The sequence below is a fragment of the Citrus clementina genome, unplaced genomic scaffold (genome assembly GCF_000493195.1).
Source record: "Citrus clementina cultivar Clemenules unplaced genomic scaffold, Citrus_clementina_v1.0 scaffold_5, whole genome shotgun sequence".
Classification (NCBI taxonomy): Eukaryota; Viridiplantae; Streptophyta; class Magnoliopsida; order Sapindales; family Rutaceae; genus Citrus; species Citrus x clementina.
Window position 1 is genome coordinate 29177752 of NW_006262201.1, and position 9905 is coordinate 29187656.

General features: G+C 34.0%; 2 protein-coding genes across 4 annotated transcripts; both read right to left on the reverse strand.

Moving 5' to 3' along the window:
* Window positions 1-2838: 2838 nt before the first annotated feature.
* LOC18041370 lies at window positions 2839-6758 on the reverse strand. Of its 3 annotated transcripts, XM_006432832.2 has the most exons (4): window positions 6709-6758; window positions 6288-6567; window positions 4749-4958; window positions 2839-3685 (listed from the first exon to the last, which is right to left on the reverse strand). In XM_006432832.2, exons 2-4 carry the CDS (start codon window positions 6546-6548, stop codon window positions 3056-3058), a joined length of 1101 nt encoding a protein of 366 aa, XP_006432895.1. In that variant the 5' UTR covers window positions 6549-6567; window positions 6709-6758; the 3' UTR covers window positions 2839-3055. The 3 variants fall into 3 exon arrangements, with proteins under 3 accessions (XP_006432895.1, XP_024040261.1, XP_024040260.1); XM_024184493.1 differs by lacking the exon at window positions 6709-6758 and having other exon boundaries at window positions 4749-4928; window positions 6288-6623; XM_024184492.1 differs by lacking the exon at window positions 6709-6758 and having other exon boundaries at window positions 6288-6623.
* An 880-nt stretch (window positions 6759-7638) lies between these two features.
* Window positions 7639-8492, reverse strand: LOC18041371 (NDR1/HIN1-like protein 13). Its single transcript, XM_006432833.2, has one exon. It carries the CDS (start codon window positions 8249-8251, stop codon window positions 7649-7651), a length of 603 nt encoding a protein of 200 aa, XP_006432896.1. The 5' UTR covers window positions 8252-8492; the 3' UTR covers window positions 7639-7648.
* Window positions 8493-9905: the final 1413 nt, after the last annotated feature.

Here is a 9905-nt window from a genome sequence, read left to right on the forward strand (position 1 = left end):
GTATAATTTGTACATATTTTTGTATGATTACTATAAACAAGTTTTATACTGTTGAGATCTGAGGTCTATATTCTAATTTTATTTTAGGGGCCAAAACATCAAAATTTGACAAGAAATTTTAAATAGAAATTAAATGCTATGAAAAAGATCTAAAAGTTTCACGTTCCGTTTTCTGAATTTTAATATATATATATATATATATATATATATATATATATATATATTAAATTAGAATAAAGTCTAAATTAATTCTTTAGTCTTCTGTCTCTCTTAAGATTTGAACACAGGTAGCCGAATAAAAAAAAATTATTAAAAACGACTTGAAGAAAATTATTTAAAAATCACTTGTTTGAATCCTGGAACTCATTGAGTTCGGTATCTCATTTTGAAAATGATTTACACACTTCATACGTCAAAAGTTGTGCGCAATACTTTAAATCTTAATTTCTCAAATTTTGTTTTAAATCCCCTTAAATATCGTATTAGATTTCTCAATATTGGTGTCCATATTATAATAATACATTCCACGTACCATAAACCAACTCCCCAAAATATCTAACGTATTTCTTTATTTAAAAAAAAAGCCAAATATCTAACGTGTGCTTTGATATCGACCACCATCGTCAAACAATAATATAAAATTAGTATTGATTTGATGTTGATAGTAATTGATCATTATGAAAATTCAACAAGTGACAAATTATAATTGATCCAAATGAAAACGAAAATATTGTTTTTTTTTTTTTTCTTGTAATAGGACCTTGTAATAATATGCATACGGCACGCTTTCTTTTTATTTAATTTTACGCCAGCTGACTATGATTCTTAATGTCGCTTTCGTCTAGATTAAAGAATATCATGTCGGTCAAAGCAAAATAATGACTGAGGAAATTTCCCAGAGAAATACAAGACTTGATATCTTCTCTCAAAGTCTGGCTACATTATCAAAAGGCCTTTTCATTTGTAAAGAAATCTTGTCAAAAACTTTAAATATATATCTGATACGATACCATTATTAAGGGGATTGACACCAACACAATCTGATCAATAATCCTGTTAAATTTGATCATAGGTTGAATTAAATTTTTCGATTTTTACTACTATTAACTAAGTGTGTTTGTGGATCGAATTGTGTGGATTAAACATCAATTTATATCCAATCCACGATTTTACATATTGTAAATTTTTAATCTAATCCAATTTACAGATTAGTGAACTTCAATTCAAATTCAATTCATACGTCTGTAGATCGGATGCAGATTTGATGTAATTTATATCCAATCCATTATTTTACGGATTGATTTACGGACTTTTGCATATTCATTTGAGGACTAAAAAATTTTAATTCCGCCCTATTCACGAACTAACTAAATAAAAAAATTAATATAAACATGATTTTCCTACTGATCAAATTTAAAATTAAATAAAATTTAAATAAATTAATTGTTTAAATAAAGTTAAAAAATAAATTCAAAGTTTCAAAATATAACACACTAAAAAAATTGATTTATTTAAATCAGTACATAAAAATTAATTGCTTAGAAAACTATTTTTATTTATTTTTATTTTATATTATTATTGAATAAGATATAATACGGTGTTAATGTAACTATATTCTAACTTTTTTTTTCGAAGAGTTCTAATTTATTTATTTATTAGTAAATAATAATGACATATTTATAAGTTTAATTTTTTATTAAATAAATATTTTTTTTACAAATTTGTTGATTTTTATGAATTTACATAAATAAATCCATAATCGATTTTCCGACGGTAAATTTTTAAATTTTTAATTCAATCCAATCTACTAATCTACGGATCAATTTTTATCGATCAATGGATGGAACAGACCGAATTAAATTTTGAACACCCCTATTTCTAACCTCGAAGTTTTGTGATATTAAGTGACAGCCCATCAGGCATCAGTTCTGTTTGATTTTCTACGTTGTGGATCTTTCGTTGGACCAAAATCTTGATTCCATTTCTGCAAATCACCTGCATTCTAAAGAAGAAGTGATAATGCACCAATAGTTACCAAAAACTGTGGGCCCATTGCTGTATAATGCCGTCAGATTACACTTGAGAATCTGATAGGGAGTTGACGACTTCAGGGTCACATTATATGACCAAATGTCTAGATATTTAAGGTAAATGTCATTTTCCACTTTAATTCACTGACCTAGAAGATTCCTGACAATGCTTGCATTATTGTGCTCATTAGTTGGACTTCTGAGCATGCCGCGCTTGACCTTTCTTCCAATTCTAATGTTGTCATGTTAAGGGGAGCACATCAGGCGAGTGTGCGACTGTACGCACCAAATCTGGTCACCACAAAATTAGGCTACCGAAAAAGAGAAGGAAAAAGAAAAAGAAAAAGGAGAAAGATTGGAGTAGAAAGGAAAGCACACAATTGGAACAATCCAGTATCCACCATCATCTTTTTGACAAAGCATAGAAAGAAAAGCACACAACTAGGATAACAAATAATAAATGCCCAATTTGTTTCTTCGAGCTTATCCAATTTTTAGAGGACTCTACTTTGATGATAGCTTCCTTCACACGGTATTCATGTGTGATTAGAGAAAAAGAGAAGAAGCAAACAATAACCCCCCCAACGATAAATTCTCTCTTCTTTGGCTCAGAGCTTGGGGACATGCCAATATTATACGACTCATAAAACTTTTTAGGCCCAGAAGCAAGAGTTGTGAGACTTGCAGAGGAAGAAATTTTATACGCGTACAAAAGAGGGATAAGCAGAGAGTCACACTCACATCACCAAAGTTGCCGGTCCATTTATGCTGATTATCTTCATCCACAAACGTATCATTAAACCTGCACCACTATAAGGCTTCATCAATTATATAGATAAAAAGTTAGTGAGACTCTAAAAGCTTTTTTTTTTTTTTTCATAAATATATTTCTGCTCAGTCTCTGGTAAGAGAAAAATTACATAAGAGAAAAGGAGGACAAAAGCCTTACTATACAAAGTTGTACGCTAATTAGGGTCTATGGTACATGATTGTCGACTCCAAGTAACGGGTCCATGTTGATTACGCTAGTGTAATGAGATACCAAACCAATTCAGTGTCCGGCATATAAAACGTAAGGCCCATGGAGCCAACACACGGGCAACCTTCGGCAGCGTCGGGTATGTCAGTGTGCCGAGTATAAACCAGTTGAAGCTTAGTAAAGCTACTGCATCAGAAGCTGGTTTGTTCTTTATAGTAGAGAAAAGCTGAATTACACTTCTCAAAGACATGCCCACAACTGTAAAAAGAGCCACTACAAGAGGCATACAAGGATCTTGCGCTTCCCAAATGGTCATTCCAACCAAAAGAGATAACACCGCACTAAAAAGGGACTGTGAGATTGCAACCGCTTTTCTTTGGTTGTGAACTTCGTTCATATCCAAATTTCTTGGGATAGTTCCAGGTGCAAGTCCAGTCCCTAGGTGAGTGAGAAGTTCTGCATTACTCTTATTCTCATTCTCACACGTGTCTTTGTGTTTCATCATGTCCTGTAAGATAATGTCACTCCCCTTCCATGATGGAATCCCATAAGGAACACCATATTCGTCAGCAACAGAACCTTTTTTCTCATTGTTTCTGTCATGACCTGCAAAACTCCAGAGTTCTTTACCACAAATTTCCTTGAGCTGAACAGTGTCATCCTTCAGATCTTGCAACTATGGGAAGGCACATTTGCACAGAGTTAATATATCGACTCAAGCTCGTATTCAACCTCAAAAAAAAAAAAAAAAGCTAATGCAGAACATGAGCAAATTTCTTAAATCTCAAGCCAAACATTAAATTAACAATAGAAGGAAAAGTTACACAAGTTAGAAAAAAAACTGGATAGAAGATTGATCATTCAAATGCATCGGCACTATATATGTTGTTTACAATCTGTTTTTAAAATTTCTAATTCCGAGCATCTCTTTGAGGTAGGATACTTGGATCATGCTCACATGAATGGGGAGGTAATTTAGTTACCTTCACACTACTTCAACAACAAAAATATGTTGACATTATATCAGTAGTTCATCCCAAGTTGTCAGCAGCCAAACAGGAGTTATTAAATTTTTTCAAAGAAGCCCATCTCCTGTTAAGGCAGCTTCATCTTCTTGTATATGTTGAAGTCATTATTACCACAAAACAAATTACAGAGTCCAAAGTTGCTCTCTCTACACAGCTAAAGCCAAAATCATTATTGATCCAGCATCTGCAGATTTCCTTTTTTCTCTTAAGAACACAAAAATAGAAGGAAAAGAAAAAGAAGAAAGAAATAACGTGCAGTACTACGTTATTCCAGTTAGCATTTACGGAGTATGTCAAAGCATTTCTGTGTATACAATGTACCTATATATAACAGATTACTATTTACACGGCATAAATATTTGGCTCTCATTGGCAAGACTAAAGAGATAGAGGAACTAAGACTACTGTAATATATATTTCAATTTGTGTATTTCATGTTTTCAAAGCAATAAAACTGTGCAAGTTATGAACCACAATATGCATAAAAAATAAAATAAAACCAGGAAAGGAAATAAAAACAAGAAACCCTTGTTGCATGTAAGGTGCAATAAATGTTACAAGGGGACATTATAACCAGGAGTCCTGTACAATATTATTCAAGAGACCATATGGTAAGTCAAAATTCCAACCTTGGAGGTCTCTAGTTCACAGAAAGTAACCACATCAGCCAGCAGTACCAATTTAAGAGTTGGTAGATGATTTAATATTTACCTCTCTCTCTAAGAGTTCAATTTTTTCTATAGCCTTGTCATGTTCGTCTTCAAGTTCTGCAAACATTGACTCCAGAATTTTGCATTCTCTGTTGGCTGCCTGAAGATGGTCTTCAAGTATCTTTCTGTCCCATACCAGATTCTCCAACTCTAATTGCATCTCACACAAATTCTCTTCCAGCTGCACATTTTTATAGTCCTTCTCATAGTACTTTATCATGGGAAACAAAATAAGGTTTAGCGTATAGACAGATTTACAATTACTCGTGAGACTTGTATAATTGGAATAGATGCTTACAACAAACTGAAGAATGGAATACACAATCTAACCATCTTAGACTTTAGACACCCGTTCCGAAACTGATTAAGATTAAAAATCACTAAAGATGCCCTCCATGAACCGTTTCATTAAATAATTTCAAAGTTTTTAGATTTTTAAGACCGTGCAAATGATGAAAGAACATAGGATGCTTCTACTTAAAATGTCCAGAAAAAACATAATTTCGTAGCATGGCATCACTTTTACTCTAGTTTATTAGGATGGCAAGGATTTATTCAAATCCCAAGAGGAGAAAAGTTAATAACAGTTTACCAAACAGAACATGGTTAGTACATAAGATATTATACGCCCAAATAAGGGGGTTTACTTATGAGAAGCATTCTTTAAGATATTTGACAACTGAAAGAGTAAATGATAGTGTTCTAAATCAGCTTGGTGTTCTGAGCATCCAGTTCTTTTTAGAACAATTGTTGATTATATCACTTAAAGCATGGGATGAACTTAGCAAATGCAGTGTATCTATTCCGCCACTTCTGTAAATAGAAGTTCTAATTAATAGATGGCAGGCTTTCATCCAATACATCTAATTCTCCTCTCTACACAAATTCTTATTACTTACTTAGACCCCATCCTAAAATTCAATTTAAGAAGCTTAATAAACAGAGGATAACGCCATCTTGGTAATAGAATCACATGGGTGCAAAATCTTCAATATTTCATCATTGGATACGAAAACTGTCATTAAAAAGTTAATACATAGATAAGATATAAGATCAAAACCAAAGGTTTAATGTCTTTATCTTCTTTCTATAAAGCCTTTTTTGGATCAAAATGCCGAGTGCGTTTTGGTCCTTGCTTTGTCATGTCAAATGGGTTGCCTTCAAAATGTGATTTTGGTGACAGGTTTTGGATTTGAAGATGAGCTTGTTTGATAAGATTTAGATTCTTCATCTTACGAAGTAACTTCAAAGAAATCCAGTTATAATCGTGAACTAGGTTAGCCGCTATGAGATGACATGTCTGCATACTTACAAAGAGTCAACTTATTCAATAGCAAAATATGCATAATTTCATTAGCAAACATATTAAACCATCAGAAGAAAATCATAACTAGGCAGCCAATATACAGAGACTAATTAAGCTCCCAGGGCTTAGCCGGGTGGTTTTCAAGCGGCTTCTTTCCTTGGCCACTCGAGCTCAAAGAAAGAGACTAAAAAATTGATTTGAAATTAGTAAACAGTTTAAGGTAGAAAAACTAACCAGGGACTCCCTCTGCAAAGCAGTCAAGACCCTGAAAGGAAGTGAAACAACGGCAATAAAGCATACAATTGCTCTCCAAATCAAGGTCAAATGAAAGCTGATGGAGGCCTTGATCAGCTCGACCCAGGTGTGAACCACAAGGAAAGTTGTTCTCATACCAAACAGAAATGCCCATTTGCATATATAGATTGGCTTTGTAACCAAAATTATCATCATACCCATCAACTCTTGCAACAATGACATCATATTCATATCCATCATTATTATGTCCACTTGCTGCCTGCATGCATACATAAAAGCAATCAATTAACTTAAAACATAAAGCAAAAGGGAAAGAATTTGAGTTGAATGCTTCAAATAATCAAAGGAGAAATTTAAATGCGCAAAGGAAATGCAGAGAGAAGTGAAGAGTTGAGCACACCTGATCAGCTAGTGAGAGGAATAGGACAGGACAGGACAGTTTTAGCAGGGAAGAAGATTTGCATTTGAAGTGAAGTGCATGCAGTTAGTTATGTCATGTGGGGGTCCAAGTGGCAGCAAGAGGATCTACATGATCGACACGTGAGATAAGTGCATGGCTTTTCCCAACTTCGTTGCATTTTTTTAATATTCCTCTGTCTATCTTCGATCCCTTATCCGTTCATTTCATTCATTGCACGAGATACTAAACAAAGAGATTTTTTTCATAATTATGGTTTGTAAGCTATAATTGAAATATTCAAGGTCATATTTGTTACCATCTTTAATTTTAATTTCATAATTAAAGCGTTAACTTATAACTTTTAAACCACTAGCACCGTGACATTAAATTAGGCCACAATTCGTGTTATAGATTAGCCTAATTGTATACTAAATTGATCTTAATATTAAACAAACAAAAACTAAAAACTAATTGGGTAGTAATCATAGCCCCTGGTGGGTTTGTTGCTTATCCCGGGAAAACTAGAAATTTCCCAGATATTTAAAAAATTAAGCAAACAAAAAGTAGTAAAGGGTGCTTAAAATGAACAACTTTGAAAAAGGTAGAAGAAAAAGATAATCTCTTTCCTTTCCTGCCCTTTTCTGCTACATTCAGCAGAGTCTTCTAGATGCAAATTAATTAACCATTAAGTAATTATACTATAAAATTAAAAAAAAAATAATGAAAATGGGGAATTAATGCATCATTCAGAAGCAAATACATATATAGATAGTTTCAATAATGGTGCAGGTTAAAAAACAAAAAGTAATAAAATAAAAGGATAAAGGGTTCATTATTTTTTTTCCCTCTTCTAAATTAACCTAAAATCCCTACTCTCTCCCATCATAGAAGAAAACAAAGAGATGACTAATTGATTTCTTTTTTAAAAAAAAAATTTAATTTATTTGGTCGTGGAGCTGCATCTTGAAGGAATGTAACTCCCATTAGAAGGATGAAACTTGAGCTGACAATCCAAACGACACCAGAATTTAACAGAGCCCAAGACCCCTATTCTCCATCTAGTCCTCGACCCTCCTTTCAAATCGAACCTAACAACATCTTTCTTCAACGACGTGTCCGCAAATTCTTGTAGCTCAGGATCCAATGGCACAGGCCTTGACTCCACAACGTAGTTAAAATCAACTGAGCTATTCTTGCTCACTTCAAAAGGGTCGGCGACAAGCTGCGCAATCTTCAATCCATCAAAGAAAAGATACACGCTTGTATCCGAGAAGCTGGCCCCCGCTTTTGCATTCCCATTCCTCATCCGGATGACAATGGTGACTTGGGTCTCAAGCAACCCCGCCTCGTCGTACTGAAACAAGTCCAAGTGGGCTCCGACGACACTCATGACGGGGATCCTCGGGTGCATTACCAAGTACCCGGTGAATACAACTATGCCGGCGATGATCACTGCGATGGCCAGGATTGTGCAGATGATGGCTATAAGCCAGATCAACGGGTGGGTAATCCGCCGCCGTGGGGGAAAAAACTTCGGTGGCATTGAATTTGGAGGTGACGGCTAGTGTGGAGGCTTATTTCTAATTGTAAGTCTAAGACTAATGAGAGTGACAGCATGAAGCAAAAATAATTTGTTTTGGTTTTGGTAATATTTTATGTGAGTGTTTTAGGCTCAAGTCTTGGGGGGACGATTGGCGAAGAAAAGAATTAAGTAATTGGGTTGTACTTAGGCCTAGATGGTGGGGAAGGTTTTGGTATCTTCCTTTCCTAATTTTAAAGCATTTGTGTTTATTATATATATATATACATGGAGAGAGAGAGAGACACACACATATATATTATATGAACAACATGTATAAGCTTTCTCTGTTAAGGTATCTATGGTCACTTTATCTGCAAGTAAAGGACCAAACTTAATTGCTAAGGAGAAGTCTATGTCACAGCTTCTCTTTGTACTTCCTTCAAGAGCAAACTGAGCATTACCATGTGAAATTAGTTGAAAAAATAAAAAAACTCAAAATTATGCCGTGACTAGGGATGGCAATGGGCACCGCCCGCAGCGGGTTTGCCATTATTAAACCCAAACCCGCACAAAATTTAAATTACTAAACTCACCCGCAACCTGTAGCGGGTTTTAATTTTTTTACAAAAACCCACCCGCAGCGGGTTTTAACAATTACCAAACCCGCAATGGTATCCGGCAGATTTTTTGCGGGTTTCCGTATTTAAAATCACAAATGTTTAATATATAAATTTATAATAATAACCTCAAATTCCATATAACATACTCAATTTTATATTTAAATAATGTAAATGAAAAATTAAAATTTCCACATCAATTCAACACAAATTCTCAAATTTAAGTATAAATTACACAAATCCATTTAAAAAACACAAACTAATATCTAAAAATAATAATTACATTTCATATTATCATTTAAAACAAGCTCCAAGAGAAGATATTCATTTCATTCACCACCATAAGCACCCATCCAACACAATGCCTATAATAATAATTAAGATTAATATTTTCAAATACTAATTCGAAGGAAAATGCCTCTAGTTTTCTTTAGATTATGACTTTAGAATAGGAGATAGGTCACATACACACATACACAACTTTGAGCCTTTGGCTATTTGGTAATTTGATTAATGACATTATTTTCTTTATACATTTTTAGATTAAAATTAAATTAAAAATATTTAGAAAAAATATTACGGGTTTGGTGGATATCCATACGGGTATCCACCGGATATAAGGTTAATACCAAACCCACCCGCATTCATGTGCGGGTTTTAATTTATAATACTAAACCTGCCCGCAACGGGTAAAATTACCCGCAACGGGCGGGTTTTGGCGGATGAGTTTGGGCGAGTTTGCGGGTTTGCGGGTACAATTGCCATCCCTAGCCGTGACATGCATTAGAGTTGCAAGGAGATTTTGGCTTTTTTAAAAAAAAAATTATTACACTATATTATAAAATTGGTACTATTCTAAAATATTAACTAAAAAAATCAACTCAAATGTGGGCTTTGAATTGCTATGGCGTCTTAGCATTTGGGTCTGCTTTAGTTTTGCCACAATGGTTTGAGCTCTGTGTGCTCTTACTCCTTAATGCGAACTTAACTTACTTTGTTCTGATTGAAAGGTTCAAAGCGAGAAAGAGTGATTAGTCCATACAACATAATACATAAAA

What these genes read in the sequence shown, in the direction of transcription:
- LOC18041370 (XM_024184492.1), bottom strand. Translation starts at nt 6,581, where the DNA reads ATGTATGCATGCAGGCAGCAAGTGGACATAATAATGATGGATATGAAT. An exon ending in CTTTGCAGAGGGAGTCCCTG is followed by an intron (nt 4,959 to 6,287) that starts GTTAGTTTTTCT and finishes CCCATGATAAAG; the next exon opens with TACTATGAGAAGGACTATAA. An exon ending in TTGAACTCTTAGAGAGAGAG is followed by an intron (nt 3,686 to 4,748) that starts GTAAATATTAAA and finishes GCCTTCCCATAG; the next exon opens with TTGCAAGATCTGAAGGATGA.
- LOC18041371 (XM_006432833.2), bottom strand. Translation starts at nt 8,251, where the DNA reads ATGCCACCGAAGTTTTTTCCCCCACGGCGGCGGATTACCCACCCGTTG.